Consider the following 23,583-nt stretch of genomic DNA (forward strand, 5'->3'; position numbering starts at 1 on the left):
GTTAGGTTGGAAGGCACTCAAAATAGGACTGAGGAAGGGCTGTCTTCTCAAATTAGAGTCAACCGAAATAACATGGATGGAGTAAAGCTTTCAGGAGTGAAGCCTTCAGGACCTTAGCCTTCCAATGGGGCCTGACTCAAAATAACAAGCTGCTGCAAACATCTGTTAATAACCTGAAACTGAGAAGCATGAAGTAAGCATCTAGGGGAATTGGAAGGCATCAAGAATGAACTGGAATGTGCACAAAGCAGGATCCTGAGCATTGGTGAACTGAAATGGACTGGTATTGGCTTCTTTGAATCAGAACATCATATGGCTTGCTATGCCCAGAATGACAAATTCAAGAGGAGTGGCTTCCCATGTACTGTCAAAAAGAACATTCCAAGATCTATCGTGATGTACAATGCTATCAATGATAGGATAAGATATTTATATGCATAGAAGGAAATCCACTTAATACAATTATTATTCAAATTTATGCACCAACCCCTAAAGCCGGTGATAAAGAAATTGAAGATGTATGCAATCTTCTTCAGTCTGAAATGGATCCAACATAAAATCAATATGCTTTGGTAATCAGCGGCAATTAAAATGCAAAAGTTGGCGACAAAGAAGGACGAGTAGTTGGAAACTATGGCCTCGGTGACAGAAACAGCGCTGGGGATCGCATGGTAGGGCTTTGAAAGGCCCGTGACTTCTTCATGGCAACTATCTTTTGTTCGGCAACATAGATGGCAGCTGCACATGTGGACTCTAGACAGAAGACACGGGAGTCAGATGGACTCCATCTATGGGAAGAGACGATGAAGACGCTCAGCGTCAGCAGCCAGAAGGAGGCCAGGGGCTCATAGGTTAAGTTCGGGTTGAAGCTGAAGAAGATTAAAGCAAATGCATAAGAGCCAACCTGTGATGTTGAGGATGTCTCGAAGAATTTCAAGAATATCCCAAGAACAGCTTTGACTCACGCAGTGCGAATGGCAGACGAGCCAATGAGCGGTGGGAGGGTGCTTAGGAGCATCATACAGAAGAAAGCAGAGTCATTACAAAGACAAGAAAGAAAGAAAACATCACAGTGGATGGCAAAAGAGACTTGGAAACTTGCTTTTGGTCATAGACTAGCTGAAGCAAATGGAAGAAATGATGACAGAGCCGAACTGAAAATCTCAAAGGGCATCTTGAGAAGACCAAGAATAGTATTATAAGGAAATGGGCAAAGATCGGGAGATGGAAAACCAAGCAGGAGAACACACTGAGCATACATCACACTGGAAGGACTGTGGAAATGTTCAAGCTTCAATTGCCATGTTGAAAGATTTGATGGGCAAAATCTGGAATGATTCGTGAAGCATCAAAACGAAGCTGGAGTGAATACACAGTCACGATACCAAAAAGGACTGGTCGAAACCGGCCACTTCCAGAAGGAAGAAGTCCCAGCTGCCCCGACGGCATACACTAAAAACGCCGTTTCAGGAATTGACAGGCGACCAGTTGAAATATTTCAACAAGCTGAAGCAGCATTGGAAGCCTATACCGGGACATTTATAAGACAGCTCTCTGGCCAACCAGATGGAAGAGATCCATAAGGGGCCCCAAGGGAACGTGGAAATTATTAAACAATGTCTTTAATATCACATGCAAGCAAACTTTTGCTAAAGATCAACCATCAAAGAGTGCAGCAGTGCATTGCTAGCACACTGCTAGAAATTCGAGCTGGACTCAGAAGAGGATGCAGAACGAGGGACCTCATTGCTGACATCAGCTGCATCTTGGCTAGAACGTTGCTTACTTGTATTTTATCTACTCTGCAAAGGCATTAGACTAGGTGGGCCGTAACAAGCGATGGATAAAATTGAGAAGAATGGGAATTCCAGACTACTTCTTGTGCTCATTTGGGACCTCTACACAGACCAACAGGCTGCCTTGGGAACAACCAAGGGGATTAGTGCAGGGTTTAAAGTCAGAAAACGCGTGTTCATCAGTGTCTTTATTCAACCGGCGTGCTGAGCCAATCATCGGAGAAGCTGGATTCTATGAAGGTAAGTATGACGTCATGATTCGAGGAAGGTTTATGAACAACCGACGATGTGCAGGTGATACAACCTTGCCTGCTGAAAGAGAGGAAGACTTGAAGCCCTTGCTGATGAAGATCAAGGACTGCAGCCTTCAGTGTGGATGACAACTCAACGTGAAGAAGACCAGGATCCTCACAACTGGACCAACAGGTAACATCACGATCAATGGAGAAAAGGTTGAAGTTGTCCAGGGATTCGTCTTGCCTGGATCCACAGTAAATTCTCACGGAAGCAGCAGCCAGGAGATTAAACAATGCCCTGTATTGGGTAAATCTGCACAAGATCCGTTTAAAGTGTTAAGAGCAAGGATGTTATGTTGAAGAGCAAAGCGCTCCTGACCCAAGCCATGGTATTTTCAATTGCTTCATTTGCGTGTGAAAGCTGAACACTGAATATGGAAGAATGAATGAAGAAGAATAGATGCATTTGAATTAAGGTGCCGGTGAAAAATATGGAAAGTCCATGGATTTCCAAAGAACAAACAAGTCTGTCTTGGAAAAAGTACAACTTGCAAATTACTTAGAAGTGAGATGGCAAGATTTACCCAGTTCCTGGAAAAGGGCCTCCTGCTTGGTCAAAATTTAGGAAGATTTTGGCTGAGGTGGATTGACACAGTGGCTGCAGCACTGGGCTCAAACACAACAATTAGGAGGTTGAGAGAGACTGGCAGAGTTTTATTCTGTTGTGCAAAGGTTCTCTGTGAATCAGAACTCAATGGCACCCGTGGTAGTTACATCATCTGTTGCCAATTTGAAACTTAAGAGTGAAGGGGTGGAGTTTAGCCTGTCAATCAGGTCACAGCTTGATGACCTCACTTGGAGGCGCCAAGAAGATGAATAGCTCACCGGAGGTGGGAAACACACACACTCCCTGTGAGACATTCCTGCAGACAAGACACATGGAGCTACACTAGAGCCCTGGAGCTGAAGAAGCCACATGGAGACCCCTGCCAGCGTTGAGATGCTTCCACCGCCACTGGATCCACCAGACTTCCCACCCACTGGCCTGTGATTTTCCTGCATTCCATGTTACTGCATAAGTCTGAAGAAGAATTTATAGATTGGTATTGGACATATGGGCTAATATCGGACTTATGAACCTGATTTAGACTGGGTTGGGATGTTTTCTCAATATTCAATTGCTCTTTTTTTTTTTAACATTTTATTAGGGGCTCATACAACTCTTTATCACAGTCCACACATATACATACATCAATTGTATAAAGCACATCTGTACATTCTTTGCCCTAATCACTTTCAAAGCATTTGCTCTCCACTTAAGCCCTTTGCATCAAGTCCTCTTTTTTCCCCCTCCCTCCCCGCTCTCCCCTCCCTCATGAGCCATTGATAATTTATAAATTATTATTTTGCCATATCTTGCCCTGTCCGGCGTCTCTTATAGAAAAAGCTCTTTCTTATACTCATATAAATGTCTCTGGATTTGTTTCTTTAGTCAAACCTGGACTAACAGAAGCTGAAAACAACAACACCACCTTTCCATATAAGACTGAAGATTAAAAAAAACCCCAAATTATAAAGAAGGCTGCTGGAATTTTTATCAGGATTGTATTGAATCTAGAGAGTATGTTGAGTGGTATTGATAGCTTTATCTATATCTTAACAATAGTAAGTCTCCTAATATAGGATCATGGAACACCCTTCCACTTTTTTAAATCTTCTTTAACGTCTTTCAGCAGTGTTTTGTAGTTTTTGTTATAAAAGTTTTTCATGTCCTGGATTCGATTTCTTCTTAGGCATTTTCTTCCCTTAGTTGCTATTGTAAATGGCATTGTTTCTCAAATTACCTGTCCACATTTCTCATCACTGGTGTACGGAAACCCAACTTATTTCCGTCTGTTGATCTTATACCCAGAATTTGTTAAATTCTCTTAGTTCTAGCAACTTTCTTGTGGAGTCTTTGGGGTTTTCTCTCTATACAATCATATCATTGTAAATAAAGACAAGTGTCATTCTGCATTTCCAGTCTGGATGCCTTTTATTTCTTTCTCTAATCTTACCACATATTGAGCTCTAATACAATATTGCGTGGACCTGGTGAGAGCAGGCACCCCTGCCTTGCTTCCAACTTCAAGAGGACAGCTCTTACTATTGCCTCATTAAGGGTGTACTATAAGCACACTCTGGCATTTTTGAACCGGCAGCAATGGGCTCCCACTCGCATCATTGTCTCCGATCATCGCCCTCATTGCTGGGTTCTCGTATGCCCCCTGGCCAGCCCCCCAAGTCTTCCCGGCTTTGGTGTTGCAAGCCATACCCATCTCTTTAGCATGCTGGCTCTCTAAGCATCTTGCTGATTGAGAAATGTGCTTGTTGACCAAGTCACAGGCTTTTATTCTATGGATACAATCCTTCTACTTTCACCCATAAAACAGAGAATGCAAAACATTTCCAAACAAATATACAACGTCTCTAAGTATATAAATGTGGTATTTGATTTCTTCTTTCATGATACCGCTAACGATTTATTTATTTTTTTTGTTCTCCACCTGCCTGGAGATCTCTCATCCCCCTTCCTTTGGCCTCTCTTAATCCGCTCCATAACCCTGCTCTGTGTCCTTAGATGACCTTGTGGAGAAGACACCCTGCACATGGAACTCCCCCCGCGTCTGTGAATGTCGGCCTGGAATGGTCTGCACCACATCAGCTGCCAACTCCTGTGCACGCTGCGTCACCCGCCGCCCCTGCCCAACAGGGGTGTCTGGCAAAGACAAGGGTAAGCAGTCTGCACCCCATCCAGAGGCTTCAGTCTGTGTCTCTACCATTGTACTACCTCTTCACTCCAGTGCGGTCAATAACCTTCCACCCTGGCTGTCAACTAGGTCCTAGTTGAACTTTGGTTAGTTATACCTAGTGGGTAGAATAACATCTAGATTTGGTATTTTGAAAAGAGTCTTTGATGGTTCTTTTTTTTTTCTTTTTCAAAAAAGGGGGGTGGGTGGATGGGAAGAAGGCAAGTTATGGAATGTTGATATGTGGTCTTGCTTGGTGAATGTAGACCTGATAAATGATTCACAAGAAAACAAATTTAAGAAAGAGGAAAGAAAAATGATTTTCCCCCTGAAACTTTTGACTTTATTTGCAATAGTATTTTACTGACTCACGGTAGAAGAATATAAAGTTTATGAAGAGGCTTCCAATTCCCACGTGGTGGGCATTCTGTCACTGTGCAAAAATATGAACCCTCGACAGTAGGGGAGAACAAAAGGAGGGAGAGTGTTAACAGACGAGAGCGTTCAACAGAAAGGGCCTCGCAGTCCTGGGTCAGCGGGGCCCTCTGATTCGCTCTGCACACCCCCTCCTGCCTGGCTTCTCACGCACTCCAGCCCGACAGCACCTACTCCAGGCCCTACCCACAGTGACGCTCGGCTCCTCTGAGCACTGCCCACCAGCAATGGGTCGCCTACAGTTCTGAGGGTTTTCCTGCTTGCCCTGTGCCATAGACCACATTGTCTTCCCAAAAAAGATGTGACAGCTTGGCTGGGCCATCAGTCCCAGAATGTTGTGATTCGCCTCTGTTTCGTGATCTCTTGTAAATCTTAGCCTCTGCTTGCTGCTCATGAGACAGGATTCAATGATGTTTAAGAGAATTAGGTTATGTTGGTTATGGTGAGAAGGCAGCCTTAGGGTGGGATGCAGCGCCCCTACTTAAGTGACCACCCTACCCAGGTCACAGCCCTGATCCCGTGTAAGGGGAACTCTCCTGGGGTGTGGCCCGCATCCCCTTTTATCTTGTTGTTGGGTGCTAGTGAGTTGGTTTCGTTCCCGCGTGCAATAGAGTGGATCACTGCCTGGCTCGGTGTTATGACGGAGCCCATTCTTGCAGCCACGGTGTCAATCCATCACATCAAGGGTCTTTTTCCCTGACCTCTAATTCACCATGAATGATGTCCTTCTCCAGGGCTCCTCCTGATCGCGTGTCCAGAGTACCACCATCCTCACGTCTAAGGAGCATTCTGGCAGTATTCCTTCTAAGACAGATTTGTTTATTCATTTGGTAGTACCCACAATGTTTCACAGTCTTCATAATTCAAATGCATCATGTGCTCCTCAGTCTTCTTTATTCATTGCCCAGCTTGACCTGCATATAAGGTGGTTGAAAAGACCATGGCTTGAGTTAAGTGTGCCTGAAGTCCTCAAAGTGACGTCTTTGTTTTCCGGCACAGGTCTCCTGCAGCAGATTTGCCCAAAGGCATGCACTGCTTGTTTTTGTAACTCCTGCTTCTGTGAGTGTTGGTTGTGGATCCAATAAAACGAAGTCCTTGGCAACTTCAAACCCCCCACCCCATTTATCATAGTGTTGCTTATTGGTTCAGTTGTGAGGATTTAATTGTTCTCTATGTTGAGACCTAAATCCACTGGAAGGCTGTAGTCTCTGACCTTCACCTGTAAGTGCTTTCAGTCCTCCTTACTTTCAGCAAGCCTGGTGTGTCATGTGCACATCAACCCTCTCCTAATCCTGATGTCATGGTTTTCCTTCACTTTGTTTAGCTCCTTGGATTGTTTATTCAATGTAAGGGTTAAGTAAGAATGGTAAACGAGGGGTTCCTGTGTGGTATGCAATCAGGAAAGGTGTGTGTCAGGGTTGTATCCTTTCATTCTTTAACCTTGTAGCTACCAAGAGATAAAAGGCGCAAGAAGGAGCAGCGGAGGAGGGTCCTGCGGCGACGATCAAGAAGGAAGAGTCAGGAGCCGAGTGCCACCTTTGGGCATGGGGTCCCCGTGCCGAGAACCTCCTAGACCCAGGGGGAGAAGACGGATGCCGAGATTCACGCAGCTCTCAAAGGACTGCTGAGCTCCCAGTGCTGAGAGGAGACCAGGACCTTCTACCAAAACGATCGCAAGAAAAAGCCTTTCCATAGACCTGGGGTCTTGAATGTAGACCTAGCCTCCTAAACTGAGAGAATAAATTCATTTGTTAAAGCCATTCAGTTGTGGTATTTCTGTGACAGTGGCTCTGAATAACTCAGGCCCTTGGTGACTGTGCACCAGCTCTGGTGCGGGACATCTAGACACGTTCTCTGCCATCCAGAGGGCTTCACCTATGCCTTCCCCAGGGAGCACGGGCACCTTGTCTTTCCTTGGGTGTGCGTCTTCAGCTGAGCACACCCTTCAGTTTTCCCTAAATCTTTATAACTGCTCTTTGGTCATAGTTGACGACGCCTTTATATTAGACTTTTAAGTCACCGTGCAGTTTCTGACTCCCAGTTGTGCCCACTCTGGTGCAGAAACTAGGCGATATAGTTGCTGGGGGAAAGTTGCAGTGGAAGGACTCAAAGATACAGAACACCCAGCAAGATGGAAAATGTGAATGAAAAGATACGAACCGAGAGGATTCATCGACACAGTGCTGCATCTCCCCAAGAGCAATCTAGAGAGAACACAGGAGGCACAGCTGGGCCGAGGACCTTGGCAGTGGAGATACTCAAAGCAGTGATAGAAGAGCCACCTTTCCGATGGAGAAGCATGAGGCCGCGGGCAAAGTGAAGCATGAGGCCGCGGGCAAAGCGGGACAAATGGAAGCTCCCACACGTAGGCATGCCCTCAGTGTGTTTTAGGATCCACGGCCAAAGACAGAGCCTAAGAACATCGGAGGGTTAAAAAGACAAGAACAAGGAATCTAGAAAGGTTTATAGCGTCACGGTTCCAAATCTAGCTTATTTACCAGTCAATGTACAATCAAGTTCGAAAGCAGAATAAAAACATTTCCAGACACGAGATGTTGTATCTTCTATTAGAAAATGATTTGAAGATGTTACCCAGCTAAATAAGGGGGGAAAGGAAGAAAGATAGAAAAGAGGGAGACAAAAAAAATTTAAAAAAACAAAAAACAAAAAATAAATAAATAAAAATTTTAAAAAAGAAAAGAGGGAGACATGGAATCTGAAAACAGTACTCTATCCCAGGGGAGGCCGGAAGGGAACTTCCGGGATGATGGCCATGCTGCAGACTGGGATGCCACCGGGCACTGTCGGAGCAGGCGGCTGGAAGGCCCCAGGGAGAGGCCTGTGAGAATGAGAGGGAGAATGACAGATCTCAAGGTTTTCAGCATCAAAAGGCTTGAGGATACAGTGGAGGTACTGTATCTAGTACCTTCTGTATACTAGGCAGACAGATACAGATGTATGAAACAACTCCCCCAAACCCAGACTCACTGCCCTTGAGTTGATGCCAACTCACAGTGACCCTTTAGGACGAGACAGAACTGCCCCTGTGAGTTCCCGAGACGGCCACTGTTTACAGGAACGGGAAGCCCTGTCTTTCCCCAGCAGAGCGGCTGGTGGATTGCAGCCCAGTGTGTAGCCACTTAGCCACCAGGGCTCATGTAGCTATAGAGACACAGAGGCACACAGATCCATAGGCATGTATCTCAGCATCTGTGCCTGGAGCAGGAGGCAGGTGTGTAACCACAGCAGAGCATACCGCCCGATTTTACATCAGGAAAGGTGTGTGCCCGGGTGGCCGCCTTTCACCACACTGAGTTAACCTGAATGCGGAGCACATCATCCGAGAAGATGGGGTGTATGAAGGACGGGGCATTGGGACTGGAGGGAGGCAGATTCACAGCCTGTGATGTGCAGATGGCACAGCCTTGCTTGCTGGAAGTGAGGACCAAGTGCTCGAGGCACTTGCCCATAAGGATCAGGGTGGTAGCCTTCAGTGGGGAGTGCAACTCAATGTCCGGAAGCCCAAACCGGACCAACAGGCGAAATCCTGATCAACGGAGAAAAGATTGAAGTTGGCGAGGATTTTATCTTGTTGGATCCCTAGTCCGTACTCATGGGAGCAGCTGTCAGGAGGTCAAACACGGTGTTGTATTAGGTAAAGCTGCTGCCTAAGCCTTCTTTAAAGTGTTGAAAAACAAGAAGCTTGCTTTGAGGACTAAGGTGCGCCTGGTCCAAACCATGGTGTTTTCAATGGCCTTCTGTGCACGTGAACGGTAGACATGGAATAAGGAGGACTGACGGCAACTGGAAGCATTTGAACCGTGGTGCTGGTGAAGAACATTCCGGAAGGACGAACAAATCTGTCTTGGAAGAAGCACAGCCAGGATGCTCCTTCGAGGCAAGGATAGCAAGACTTGGTCTCCTGTACTTTGGTCACGTTATCAGGAAAGATCGTCCCCGGAGAAGGGCATCAGGCTTGGTAAATGAGAGGGGCAGGGAAACGAGGAAGACGCTCAAGGAGATGGCTTGGCACGGTAGCTGCCAACATTGGGCTCACCCCTGGCAATCGTGAGGGTGGCGCGGGAGTAGGCGGTGTTTCGGTCTGCTGTACGTGGGCTCACTGGGAGTCAGACTGGCTTGCTGGCACCTGACGACATAGAGGTGTGTGTGTGTTTAGCTCCTGAGTTTAGCAGTCCCGAGTGGTGCACATAGTTAGGTCTCATAGTTAGGTGAAACTAGGCAAAGGTGATCGTTTGAATTCACCCAGAGGCTCCTCAGAAGAAAGGCCTGGAGATCTTCTAAAAAATCACACCCAGACCAAACCCCTGCCATTGCACGGATTCCGACTCACAGTGCCCGTATAGCACAGAGGAGCGATGTCCCTGTGGGTTTTCCGAGACTTGGACATTGTATAGAGGCAGCTAGCCTCGCCTTTTCCCCATGGAGCAGCTGATGGATTTGAACCATGAACTCGGTGGTTAGCCGTTCGATGCGTAACCTACCATGCCATCAGGGCTCCTTAAGGGGACAGTCTTTGACAATCCTCTGAGGGACAAGTACTTAAAACGGGTCATAGGTGGGGTTCTTCCCCGGGGGGTGGGTAGGGTGGGGGTCTCTTTTCTAGTGGACTGTTATCAAGGAACCCAGACAGACCAACTTGGGACTAAACAATGCCTTCTGCTCAGTTCCGGATGGAAAGGGGAGACTTGGGACTAAACAATGCCTTCTGCTCACTTCCCGATGGAAAGGGGAGGGCAGGGACGAGGGAGGGAGGCAGTCAGAGGCGAGGCGAGGCACGCACAGGGCAGGGTGGCTCCAGGAGGCCCGGGCCCCTTCTCTGCTCAGAGGAGGAACAGCAGCCGGGCTGGGGGACCAGCAGGTGTTGTAGCTCAGACTCAGCTCCTCTCAGTGCCTCATGCCATCCCCGAGAGGGCCCGCTCCGCTCCCTGCGGACGGACAGGGTGCAGCCACCACTCTGAGGTGGGTGCAGGTGAGCACAGGAGGCCGCCAGGCCCCTCAAGGGCACCCTCCCTGACTGAATGATACACGTAGAAGTTGTGGAATCGGGGAATGTTTTGTTGTGTATCTTTTAATCACAGTTCGAAAAAAATTATGCGACTGACAATGAGTACAAGGAAGTGGTCTAGAATGGACGGTGGTGGCAATTGTACAACTCTTGTTATGCTTGAGTTATTGAATTGTGTGACGTGTAGATGAAGCATAATAAAGCTGTTAACAACACCAACTAAAAATAACCCCCAAACTCGCCCGAGGCCCAAAGACATCCCAGTGAATAACCCCAACAGGCACCCGCACATCCATGGACACTGTCCCGGCAGGTTGAACAATCTGCCCCATAAGGGAGGGCCTACAGGTGGCCATGAGTGTGGCCAATGGTCTGGTGACCAAGACCAGACTCCCCGTCCAAGGAGGAAGTGAGTTTATACCTTGCTTTATCTTCTGAGTGTTTCAGGAAGGGTAGGGAGCGGTTTGTGGAAGGGAGGTGTGTGTGTGTGTGTGTGTGTGTGTGTGTGTGTGTGTGCACGTTTTGTTCCACAGGAATGTTTTAGGGAAGGGCCGGGTGAGGAGGTGTGTAGTGGCTGGGTGTGGCCAGCTTCCCTTCGGGGCCAAAGGTTCCTGGCCCAGACAAGCTCTGACGTTCAGATTATAATGAGGAGCCCGTCCCCAAGCAAGAGGTAGTGTGGTCTGGAGGCAAGTGCTTTGGACGGGACGTGGATCCCAGTGTTCTGCCTCTCCCTCCCTCTTGTCTTTCTCTCGTGAAACCAGGTGGCCGGATCAGAGCCGAGGTGACTGCCTGCTAACTGGCCCTCAGGGGCATTTTGTGTGGCCAGCACAGTGACCTACCACCCAGCTGCCTCGCTCTTACTCAAGAGAAATACAAAGACATCTTCACACGAAGCCGTGTGCTGGAATGCCCACAGCTGCATCAGGACACCACAGTGCAATTTCCCCAGACGACAGTCACGCTGTTTAACAGCATCCTACCGCGCGTGCATTATGGGCACGCCGCAGCCCGTGCCCGTGGCTGGTGAGCGGTTGGAAGACTGGCAGCACCTACCGTGCAGCAAGCCGGTGCCAGTTCCATAGCCATGGCATTCTAGAAAACAGGAAACGCGCTCCGTACGGACATCGAGTGAAGGGCGGTCGCCTGGGGCTGCAGGTGGGGCACTCGGGAACTGTCTGGGCTGATGGGAACCCTCCATCTGCATCGAGGTATGGTTGTCATTTAGAGCACTTTCCCTCGGATGTAGGCTTATGGTTATACACAGCACACGAGCCTTGTCAAACCCTATCACGCCATCCACTCAGGAGATGTTTCCTTGTAAACGACGTATCCGTAAACCACACAGGATGTGCAATGGTGAAGCACTTGGCAGCCAGTGGAAAGGTTGGTGGTTCCAACCTCCCCGCCTCTCTGCGGGAGAAAGACCCCACCATCTCTGTCTAATGATTGTGGCTTAGCACCCCACCCCCACCCCTGAGAGGCATCTCCTCTGGCTCCTGGGGTCACCGCGCATCAGGACGGACTCCGTGGGACCAAACAACAGCAACATTGATTTTATAAGGAAACAAACTTAAACATCTCAGGCTGCATGTGAACACCGGGAAGCTTCCCGATCCGGTGCATTCCTCTGAAAGGAAGCCAGGACATGGGCCAGGTCCTGCGGGTCTCTGCGGGCCCGGAGCAGCAGCCGCCCCACGCTCAGCTCCTGAAACAGATCTCGCAGTTCGAGCCAACCCCGCTGCGGGGAGCCACGGATGCCAAGCAGGAAACCCCAGCAACCTCCCTCATCCTGGAGCAGCTGGGCCGGAGCCCTGTTGGTGTGGTGGTTACAGCGCTTAGCTGTCAGCCGTTCAAACCCACTTGGAAAGGTGCCTCGGGAGACAGACCTGGCAGCCTGCTTGTGTGAAGACTGACAGCCTGGGGACCGCGCCAGGACAGCTCTAGTCGGTCCCCTGGGCTCGTGGCGAGTTGGAATGGACTTGAGGCACTGTCATTCTTACGAGGCTCCCAGGCTCCGTTCAGGCTTGTCCCAAATGTCGCCCATCCTTCTGGGGCCGGTGGGGGCACAGTCTCTCCCCCCCACACACATACCCGTGGCCCTGTCCTCCCTACTGCAGTGGAAGGCACCCCCACAGCTTGTCAGCAGACGCTCCCATCCACCTCTGGCCCCAGCCAGCATGGTCCCGGTCTATTTCTGTGTCCGCGGATTTGCTTTTTCAGCCTATTCCGTCTGAGAAACAGAAAAGACAGAGGTTGCTTGGATCCACAGTCAGTGCTCAGGGAAGCAGCGGTCGAGAGAGCTAATGTTGCGTTGCAGCGGCCAGTCTGCGGCACGAGTCCCTCTTTAAGCAAAAAAGCAGACTGTCACGTGGACTGGAGGTGCTGGAAGAATGGACGGCCTGCCTCGGAAAGATCGCAGCCAGGAGATTAGACGAGAGATGGCAAGATGCGCCCCACCTATTTGGACATGCTATCAGAGAGGCCAGTCCCTGGAAAAGGGCTTCATGCTGGGCAAAGTCGAAGGCTCTAGAAAAAGAGAGATTCTTGCTGAGATGGATTGACAGCGTGGCCGCCACGACCCACACAGCAACAGTTCTGAGATGCGCGCGGTTCTGGGCTGTGTCTGGTTCTGTGGCACGCGATGTTGCTATGTGTCGAGGCTGGCTCCTTGGCACCTAACCACAGCAGGCCATTCCATGAGTGGAATCCCCCACCTGTGCCCTTCTGTGCCAGGCTTATCTCGCTGAGCGTGGTGTGGGTGAGGCTCATCATCCGTGCGTGCCCGCCCTTCAGTCCCCTCACTGCCAAACCATATCCATCATCTGACTGGACCACGTTTTGTTTACCCAGTCGGTAAACCTTGGGGTTGCTTCTCCTTCTTGGACGATTATGATTACTACTGCTTTGGATACTGGTGTGCCAGAGACCCGCTGTTTTGACATGGTCTCTAGCTCCAGGGTGGGTTCCGCACCACCCTGTCTTTCCTGCAATCCCTGGCCCTACCTCGGCGCCTTATCACCTCTAATTCCTCTGCTCTGAATACCTTCGCCTCCACACACATCCCGGCAATCCCCTCCGCAGGGAACCCTTCCTGGTCGGTGAGGGTGAGTCTCTGTCACAGGGACCTGGGCCTATTCTGAGTGAGTCCCATCACGATCCCACTGACTTACCTGCTTAGCTTTCTGCTATAGATCAGCCCCTAGCACAGTCCCTGGTACATGGTAGATGCCCAGCAAAGAAACACTACATGGAGGGGAGGAAGGCGGGAAGGAGAGAGGAAGGGAGAGACAACAGGATACCATCGTGAACCTTCATTCTTGTGTCCCTTGGATTCATGTCTTTCTTGAATCAATTCTAAGGCTTTGTCACCTCTTGCAGATATGGCTTTGAGGGCCACCACTGACGGGCTGCCGCCTTCCTTGGGGACTCACCCTGACTGCAGCACCAGCCCACAGGAGAGTGAGACGCCCAACAGGTGATTCCAGGATCCTCTCCCAGGGTGGGACCATCCCTGCCATGTCCAGGGGATGCCCGTGGGCAGCTGACTTGGGGTGGAGGTGGGACATAGACTGGGTCCTCTGAGCTACATCTACAAGTCATTCTAGAGTCCTACTGGACACCACCGAAGAGTTAGAGACCAAGGTACCTGCAGAGGTCAACATGGGCCAAGAGTCTGGGGGCTCTGGTGGAGTCTGCACCATCTCCATAGGAGGGGGTTGTGCCTGAGCACACTTCTCCATCTCCATCATCTCCATCTCCATCTCCATAATCCCCATCTCCATCGTTTCCACCATCTCCTCCATCTCCATCATCTCCACCTCCATCATGTCCATCTCCATGGTAAGTCCTGTCTCTGGTTTCCCTCACAGTGGTATCACGGCTTTCCTGAGCACCACCCATGCCTGGGAAGAAACCTTCCGTTCCACCAGTCCTCCTGCTGTTCTCTCCTCCACGGGGAAGCCCAATCCAGATGCAGGTAACAACTGCCAACCACTCCCCCACCCCCACCCCCCAAGCAGGAGGAGTCCTCCTGCAGCGGCAGCCTCTACCATTTGTGGCCAGCATGGGACCCCAGAGATTTCTGCGTTTTTATGTTTGTTTGATTTTCATTTGTAGCCACGCCTCTTACTAGTGACGATTCCCTAATTCTTGTGCAAGGATTTTATTCATACTTTCACTAAATGTGTGTTGAGTGGTAGCATGGTGTTAGTGACTCAGGTCCTCTGTGTTCTCTGCTGTCAATCCGTACGGCAGAACCACGCAGGGTTGGAGCCAGCGTCCTATGAGTCATGACCAGGGCTGCCAGAAGCATGCTATGTACTTCACACGTTGCAGGTCCATTGAGGATCAGTTGGCATGGCACTGACCTGCCTCTCGGCAACCCTGTGCCTGTGAGTGTCGGCTTGTGCTCTCGTGGTTTGACGGTGGTAGAATTTTGGGGAAGTGTAGCATCAGGTCCTTCTGCTCATGTAACCCGTACGGAAGCAACTGGTCACATCTTTCTCCTGCTCTGTGGGTTGTAAGCCCGATCTTTCAGTTGGGAGCCAGGCTCCTAGCCACGGCACACAGGGCTCCTGCCCAGACTGCTACCCAACATCTGCCGTCACTGAGTCGATTCTGACTCACAGTCACCCTACATAGTGTTTCCAAAGCTATAAGTCTCCACTGGATCAGGTGAATTTGAACCACCAACCTTGAGTTTCCTGATGTTTCCCTGACAGCACCAAACCAAAGCCAAACTCACTGCCACTGAGTTGACGCCAACTCATAGTGACCTGATAGGGCAGGGTGGAACTGTCCCTGTTACTTTCTGATACTGTAACTGTTTATTGGAGTAGAAAACCCTGTGTTTCTGCTAAGGACCAGCTGGTGGTCTTGAACTTTGGACCTTGCTGATCACAGCCCAGTAGGTAACCACTAAGCCGCTGGGGCTCCTCACAGCATCAACCAAACCAAACTCACTGCCCTGTAGTCAGTCCTGACGCATAGCCACCCCTTGTGGTTTCTGAGACTGTAACTGTCTACAGGGGTAGAAAGTCCAGTCTTCCTCCCGAGGAGCTGCTGGTGGTTTCGAACTGCCAACCATGCGGATCACATCCCCACTCGTAACCACTACACTATCAATGCCTTCTTCCTCACAGCTCAGCATTATTAAATAACAAACTACACTCATACTGCCATGCTGTTGATTCGGACACAGTGACCGTATGGGACAGGATAGACTTGCCCTGTGAGTTTCAGTGACTGTCACTTTTTATGGGAATAAAAAGCCTCATCTTAGTGCTGGAGCCCAGGTGATGTAGTGGTTCTAACTACAAGGTCAGCAGTTCAAACCCACCAGTTGGCCCTTGGGAGAAAGATGAGGGCTTCTACATGGGTGTAAAGCATTCATCTTGTAAACCCAGAGGCATTTCCACCCTGTCCTCCAGGGTTGCCCAGAGTCTGAGTTGGCTCCGTGATGGGGATTTTGGTCACTGGTTAGCACCCATTAAATGTTGGGCAATTCACGTTGGGACTTGCGATTGTGTTAACAGCCACTAGGTGGCGATGCTTCCCTAGGCCAGAGCTGTCGTTCTTAAAGCACATCCCTGGACCTGCCCCTGTGGAAATTGACCTGCAGGACTCTGTGCTTTTCAAGGCAGCAACGGGTTAGAAGCCGATTGTCAAGCTCGTCTTATGTGGCACCTCTGGGTGCGTTTGAACCTCCATCCTTCCTGCTAATAATTGGGTGTTTAACCACCTGTGTATTAGAAAAACAAAGTTTCCGTTCCACCTCAGACCTATGAACCCAGAACCTGCATTTTAACAAGAACTCCAGAGATCCATGTTCACATTCAAGTTTGAGAAGCAATCACCTGGCATGGATCCGTTTTCTTTAAGTACCTAAACCAGGGGTCCTCAAACTACGGCCCGCGGGCCACATGCGGCCCACGGAGGACATTTATCCGGCCCGCTGGGTGTTTTTGCCCGTTTGTTTTTTACTTCAAAATAAGATATGTGCAGTGTCATAGGAATTTGTTCATAGTTATTTTAAAAACTATAGTCCAGCCTCCAACGGGTCTGAGGGACAGTGAACTGGCCCCCTGTTTAAAAAGTTTGAGGACTGCTGACCTAAACCATGGAGTTTAAATACAATAACTAGGTGTACGATCTAAACAAGTGACAAAAAGAAAACAAAGGAGCAAAAGTTAGGTACTCAGATGTGAGGTAATACATCTAGAATCCACCTAGTGGGGACGGAGTCTATTTTGTTTGTTTATTGTGTTGTTTTTTTATTGTGTGTTTTTAAAAATACTTTTATTGGGGGCTCTTACATCTCTTATCACAATCCATACATTCCTCCAGTGTGTCAAGCACATTTGCACATAGGCCGCCATCATCATTTTCAAAGCATTCACGTCCCACTTGAGCCCTGACAGCAGCTCCCTGGGGATGGAGTCTTCACTGCACTTGCCCTTGGGCAAGGAAGACACTTACCTTTTGTGAGGCTTAGTTTCCCCAGTGGAGATAATCATAGTGCCTCCAGGAGTCCTGGTAGCACATGGGCTACCCCCTGAGCCACTCACCACAAGATCCGCAGGTTGAACGCCAGCCCCTCCACAGGAAAAAGAAGAGGCCACCTGCTCTCCTGGGAATGTAAACGCCTGGGAAGCCTGCAGGGGCAGTTCTGCTCTGTCCTGTAGGGTCACTATGAGTGGGAAGCCACGGAATGGCAGTGAGTTTGCTTTGGCATGGTGCCGACAGCGTAGGATTGTCGGTTTGTTCCCTGCAGGGCACTGAGTGTCTGTGTGCAGGCCAGGCCAGATGCCTGCCCTCATGGAGCATAGGGTCTGGGGGCTGTGACCTGCATAGCAGTGACAGGAGCGTCCAATGTACTCCTTCACATAACCACCCTCGCAGTGCTGCCTGCCTGCCCCGGACCTTGGCCACGTTGTGAATGCTGCCGGCTGCCCGGGCTGCTCACCGCCCTGTGCCTTCCGCAGGAGTCCCAGGCTCAGTCCTTGCTGACAAGCCTTTCTTCCTTCTTGGCTCCTCCGCGTATCACTCCCTAGAGATGGCGGCGCTGTGCATTATATGATGGGCTGCTAGCCACAAGGTCTGCAGTTCAAACCCAGCAGGTGGCATTCCTCAGGAGGCAGATTTTAGGCCACAAAGATTTACAGTCTCAGCATTCCAAGAGGGCAGTGCTACTCTGTCTTTTCAGGACGCCAGGATTGAATCATTAGCGATTGGTTTTGGCTTTAGGGGAGTGGTCCTCAACCTGTGGGTCGTGACCCCTTTGAGACATGGCTCCTCTATCCGTCTCCAGGTGGGCCCGCCCACATGCAGAGATGCCCACATGTTACCCAGCATGAAGACTGTTACCCAGGCTACCCCATGCTTCAAGACACAATTTCATTTATTTGTCATTAGAAATAAATATTTCACAATACATAATGAGATTGTTTTGTGATAAATCACTATGCTTTAATTACAATCAATTTGTAACCATGAAAATACATCCTGCCTATCAGATATTTACATGACGATTCATCACAGTAGCAAAATGACAGTGATGAAGTAGCAAGGACAATAATGTTATGGTGGGGGGTCACCACCACATGAGGAACTGTGTGAAAGGGTCGCGGCGTGAGGAAGGTTGAGAACCGCTGCTTTAGGGAGACACTTGGAGTCCCTGGGTGGGGCACATAGTTAAACACCTGGCTGCCGACTACACAAGAAAGGTCGCTTGGTTTGAGTTCCCCCAGACGAAAGCCCTGGCGGTCACTTCAGGAAAAGCCGCCATTGGAAATGACTCTGATACATGGGGTTGCCCTGCGTCAAAACCCGGTTGATGGCAACGGGCCCTGGGTGGTGGTCACCGTTTGCCTGACGGCTAACCCAGAGGCTGGGGGTTCTGGCCCACTCAGTGGTGCCATGGAAGAAAGGCCTGGTGAACAAGAAGCCCCGCGGGGCGCAGTTCCACTAGAACGGCCTGGACAGCAACAGGCTTGCTTGGGGTGCGTTTCAGTTTAGGAGCAGTTTGCTCTTCTCTAAACCATCTGTATCTAGTTAGCCCTGAGGGCCACCTGGAGTCAGGGGAGGGGCAGGTGGGCAGGGCTGGGTCTCAGCATGGGAAAGGATCGGGCACAGTCAGCCCCAGGGAGTCAGGTCCCCTTTGCAGGCTGGGCTGCCCTGGCGCTGGCCGCAGGGCGTGGGCAGAGCTTGCAGGACCCTCTCTGTTTCAGGGACTGTGCTCTTCTGGGTGACCCTGGTGCTGATTTTGCTCCTTGTCTCCGGCACCTTCCTCCTGTTCCACTGGAGAGCCTGCAGGAAGGGGCTTCAGCAGAGTAAGTGGATCACCCGGGGGCTGGGGAGGCTGGGAGGGCTGCTCGGTGCCCGCCTGGCCTGGGTGCTTGCCTGCTCCCCCAGCTCTCCCTCTGCTCTCCTTTCAGAGCTCCACCTGTGCTTCCCAGGCCAGACCTTGCAGTTCACGCCCGAGCCTGCAGGTAAGTGTGTGGAGTGCAAGCAAAGAGGCTGCTGAGCCAGCAGCTCCGAGCAGCTCTAGGCCCTGGGTTTGGCCTCAGGAGGCTTAGCTTCCTCTCTGAACCCACCTCGAGGCTTCTCTGGTCTGGCCTCCCTACTGCGTCTCCCAGGGGCTGGGTAAATGAAGCCCTGTGACCATCCTGCACAGAGCTGCTTGGATGGGATGCTCACCTGAAGGGTTAGAAACCTGCCTCTCCTTCTCGCTGAGCACCTTCCCTCCTGCCCTCCCTCTCATCCTCTCCCCTCCCCCCTTCCCCCTTTCTCCATCTCCACTGACTTCCCAGGCAGCTGAGGGCCAGAGAAGGCAGGGGAGCAGCTGACCAGCTCCCGCCGTGGTTCTGTTCCTTATGTGATGTTGGGGCTGTAACTTCCTCTGTGCCTCGGTTTCCTCCTCTGTACACTGGGGGAGCAGTGCCAGTGCTGGGGGGTCCATGCTGCGGGGCCCACAGAGCTTTTCCCAGGGCCTGGAGCAGAGGCTGTTGTGTGGCCTGCCTCCTGCCTGGGCTGGTTCTCTCCCCCCAGGGGCCCAGGACCCAGCTGGTCTCTCTGACCTACCTATCCCACAGGCTGGCTCTTCTAGGCCTTTGCTCTGCTGTCCTCTCTCTCCTGTCCAGTCTCCCTGTGGGACCCCAGTCCCAGGGCTGGGTCTTCCTCGACATTCCACAAGCCCCGACTGAGTACCTGCTGTGTACAGAGCCCTGAGCATGAAGAAGGAGGAACATGGATTTCCGGGGTCCTGCGGACATCCTGCTGTACAAGAATCCCAGAGAGGGTCTCTCCGGCTCTGCCCAGGACCCCGGAAGTCCAGTCTGGCCTCCGTTTTCTAAGGACATGGCCTAGAAGGCGGGCCAGATTGAGTGCTGGCCCTGGAGGCGACTTGACCAGCCTCGGTTTGCTGGTAGAGGGGGCTCAGCGCTCCCCCATCTTCTTCCCTGTCCCTGCCTTTGTTCCTGCCCCAGGGTCCTCCCCCCACACCCTATGTCCCCAGGCCTTGGGGGGCGGGGAGCCTCACAGTCACCTGGCTTTGGACTTGGGCTCCAAAGCAGAGGTGCACAGGCACTTGTTTTGAACCCGAGTTTGCTGTGCTGCCCTGGCGAGGGTTTTTTTTGTGTTTTGACAGTTTTAACCTTTTTTCCATGAGCTGTCAGGCTTGGTGTCTCATTGAAACCAACGTTTGCTTTCTTGACATTTTTCTAGCTTTAGAGTTTCCGTTGCTGTCAATTAATTTTTTTTTCTCTCTAAACCTTCACAGTAGCAGTTTTGCTTTAGAAAAAAAAAGTGCAGAAAGAAAGGAGAGACAAGCTAAGAAAGCACCTTTTCTCAAGAAGCCAGATGGGGGGCAGGGGGGCTACGGCAGAAACCAAGCAGGGGCGGGTGGTGGCCTCCCTCGGACCCATTCCTGCCCGTTGGCTTCCTTGTAGCTTCCTGGGGCCTGGGTGCCAGGCTGGACACGGTGATGAACCCAAGAGAATCCTAGAGGGCACAGGACAAGGACTGAGCAAGCTGGAGCATGACCCTGGAGCAGGGGTGCCGACAGGCAAAGGCTATGTAGCTCTGCTTTGCTCCTGCCTCTGTTCACATGCCCCCAGGGGCGGGCTGGGGACTGAGAACAAGAGTCTGGCCTGGATTTCCGAGCCGCCAGTCTAGCTCTGCTGTTGGCATGGATTGCCCCGGGGGCAGAGTGGCACTGCCATCAGGTGCGTTTTCAAGGCTGTGGCCCTTCGGAAGCTGATTGCCAGACCTGCCTCTTGGTGTGTCTGGGCGGCTTTCGTTGGGCGCTTAATCATTTGTGTCACGGGGACTCAGCTGGCACACAGTCTGCCATTGCTGCGCGCTGTTGGAGTAGAACTGCCCCCACAGGGCTTTCCATACGGGCCCCCTTCACAGGAAGGAGGGCTGGTGGTGGACGCCCGGTGGTGTGGAAGGTGGCAGGGCAGGGGAGAGGCAGGGCTCTGCGGCAGCATGGATGCCTATCTCAGAACACCCCCGGGGCAGCCCCACCCTGTCCTCCTGCGTCGCTGTGAGTCGGCCTTGCCTTGATGGCGGTGGGGACCCTTAAGGGAGCCGTCTCCAGCTTTTTTCTGCCGAGGGGTTGCTGGTGGGTTTGAACCACCGGCCTTGCAGGTAGGAGCCAAGCACTTCGTCTTTTGCATCACGGGGGGCACTGTTCACCTCCTAGAAGGGGCTGAGGACACTCAGGATGGGAGTTTGTGCCCTAACCCCGCCGACACGCAGAGCTGAAGGGCTGTGGGAGAAAGACGGGGCCCTCTAGTCTCGTGCATTACGGTCTCCGGAGCCCACCAGGGCAGTTGGACCCTGGCCTGTAGGCACGGACTCGGTGGCAGTGAGTGTTAGGCGCTCACCAGCCAGCTCTGAGTGGCTCTGCCCTCCTGGTGGCCTTGGGTGAAACACCAGGTTCTCCAAGCAGCCGGTGGGGGGTGGGGGGGGGGAGTCGGGTCCTCTCCTTGATGAGCAGCTGGAGGCGGCACAGAATGGTGAAGCAGGGGGGTTTCTTCCTCAGCACAATGCGACATTGGGGACCAGACACCCATCATGCCTGGGGAGGGACCAGCGCACTGCAGGGTGCTCAGTAGGTTCTGCTTCCCAGATCCTGGTCAATGGAGGCTCCCTGCTGCTGAGACAGCCTGCTGCAGGCATCGCCAAGGGGCCCGTCAGGCTGCAGGGTGCCTCACCAGAGGCAGGTGGGAGGAGCCCTGGTGCTGTCATGGTTACAGGTTGGGCTGCTAACTGCAAGGTCAGCAGTTTGAAACCACCAGTCCCTCTGAGGGAGGGGGATGGGCTTTCTGCTCCCATCGGGAGTTACAATCTCAGAAGCCCACTGGGGTGGTTCTACCCTGCCTGATTTGGGTCACTAGGAGTAGGTGGTGAATTTGGCTTGCTTGCTTGTTTGTTTTCCTAGATAGGTGTAAGTTGTTGTGGAAACATTTTAAATTTACAGAAAAGTCCTAAATGCAATACCAAAAAAAAGAAGAAGCATTTCTTCGAACCATCTGAGAATCAGTTGTTAGCTTGCCTTCTGACCCCCACATACTTTGGTGTGCATTTCACATAAACAAGCACATATTTCTACCCAACTGTAATATAGCTGTCAGAGCCAGGGAGTTCACCATGCATGGCCACCGGCTGATCCTTAGACTTGTGGGAGTGTTTGGTTGTTTGGGGATATTTTTTTGGTCCTGTGTTAGTCCAGGTTGACTAGGGAAGCAAATTCACAGACACTCATATATGTACAAGAAAGAGCTTTATATAAAAGAGTTGTATATTAAGGAAACATCCCAGCCCAGTCCAGATCAAGTCCATAAGTCCGAAATTAGCCCATATGTCTGATACTAGTCTATGGATTCCTCTTCAGATTCACACAACACGTGTAATGACATCGAATGCAGGAAGATCACAGGCCAGTGGGTGGAAAGTCTTGGGGATACAGTAGTAGTAGAAGAATCTTAGTGCTGGTGTGGGTCTCCACGTGGCTCCTCTAGCTCCAGGGCTCAGGCTCCATCAGTGTAGCTCCATGTGGCTCATCAACGGGAATGTCTCACAGGGAGAGAGTGTGTCCCACCTTCGGGGAGGAAGGCAGGAGTTCCCAGAATCCTCAGGAGAAGGCTGTGCCCACACAGAGGCCTCATTGGCTATGACCTGATTGATATGCCAGACTCCACCCCTTCGCAAGTTGACAGGAGATTATACATGTCACAGGTCCCAATAGTGTCTTTTTATAACAGAAGCATCCAGTCCAGAGGCTCGTGCTGTGTGTCGCTGCTACGTCCCTTCCCTCCTGTTGTTACTTGGTTCCAACTCATGGTGGCCTTACATAGAGCAGAGACACCGCCCCGCCCTGCACCATTGTATGGTCATTAGGATGTCTGAGCCCACTGAGTCTTCAGACTCTTTCATCCCTGCCCTTGACCTTTCGGAGCATTGTATGTTAGAATGTGCCCCCGTGAGCTCCCATCCCTCTGGGCTTGTCTGGAGTTTTCCCGTGCTTGGACTCGGGCTGTGCATCTTTGGTTGGACGCTTCTGGAAGTGATGCTGAGCGCTGCCCACCCAGCCTGCTCCATGTCCCTTTCCTCTCGATGTTCACTTGGCTCGCCAGAGGTGCGCCTGCCGGGTTTCTCACCGGAAAGTTACTCTCGGCTCTCTTGAGGCTGCCAAGTACTTTGTGGTTCTATGGGAAGGAGCCTTGGTGGTACTGTGGGCTAAGCATTGGGCTGTTCACTGCAAGGTTGGTGCTTCAAACCCACCAGCCGCTCCTTGGGAGCAAGATGAGGCTGTTTGTTCCTGTAAAGATGAACAGTCTCAGAAAGCTTGGGAAGCAACTCCACTCTGTCGTATAGGCTCACTATGAGGAGGACGCAGCTTGACGACAGCAGGCTTGGTTGCTTTTCCTGAGCTAGTGGACGTGTGTTGGGTGAGTGACCATCTGTCGCCAACATTATTTTGATATCCCCACGAGGCCGTGGGAGCGCCCTTGAACTTGCTGCTGTGCGTCTTTCCCAAGCCTTCATCCTGCTCTTGGAGCCCTTCAGTGTTTAAGATGCTCCAGGTTCATCTTGTCCCTTCCTGTCCCACTCTGGAACCAGCCATCTCGCCAAAGGACCCTGGTGGAACCAGGAAGTGAAGGCCTGGCTGGGCCTCTGTGCCACCCAGTTCTTTGGGCTCATCCTGCTTCTATGACAGGCCTGGAAGGGGCTGTGGCTGGAGGTGGAGGGCGAGGGAAGGGAAGGAGAGGCATCAGAGCCCATGAGAATGATCC

General features: G+C 51.3%; 1 protein-coding gene across 1 annotated transcript in view; it reads left to right on the plus strand.

Moving 5' to 3' along the window:
- TNFRSF8 (TNF receptor superfamily member 8) overlaps positions 1-23,583 on the plus strand; it is a 79,983-nt gene that overhangs the window by 43,254 nt on the left and 13,146 nt on the right. Inside the window, exons 8-14 of the mRNA XM_075560495.1 lie at positions 4,653-4,805; positions 11,255-11,305; positions 11,917-12,099; positions 13,661-13,757; positions 14,152-14,258; positions 18,511-18,612; positions 18,718-18,771. Coding sequence (XP_075416610.1) covers positions 4,653-4,805; positions 11,255-11,305; positions 11,917-12,099; positions 13,661-13,757; positions 14,152-14,258; positions 18,511-18,612; positions 18,718-18,771 — 747 coding nt within the window. The remainder of the gene's footprint in view (positions 1-4,652; positions 4,806-11,254; positions 11,306-11,916; positions 12,100-13,660; positions 13,758-14,151; positions 14,259-18,510; positions 18,613-18,717; positions 18,772-23,583) is intronic.

This window comes from Tenrec ecaudatus, chromosome 1 (assembly GCF_050624435.1).
Source record: "Tenrec ecaudatus isolate mTenEca1 chromosome 1, mTenEca1.hap1, whole genome shotgun sequence".
NCBI classification, from domain to species: domain Eukaryota; kingdom Metazoa; phylum Chordata; class Mammalia; order Afrosoricida; family Tenrecidae; genus Tenrec; species Tenrec ecaudatus.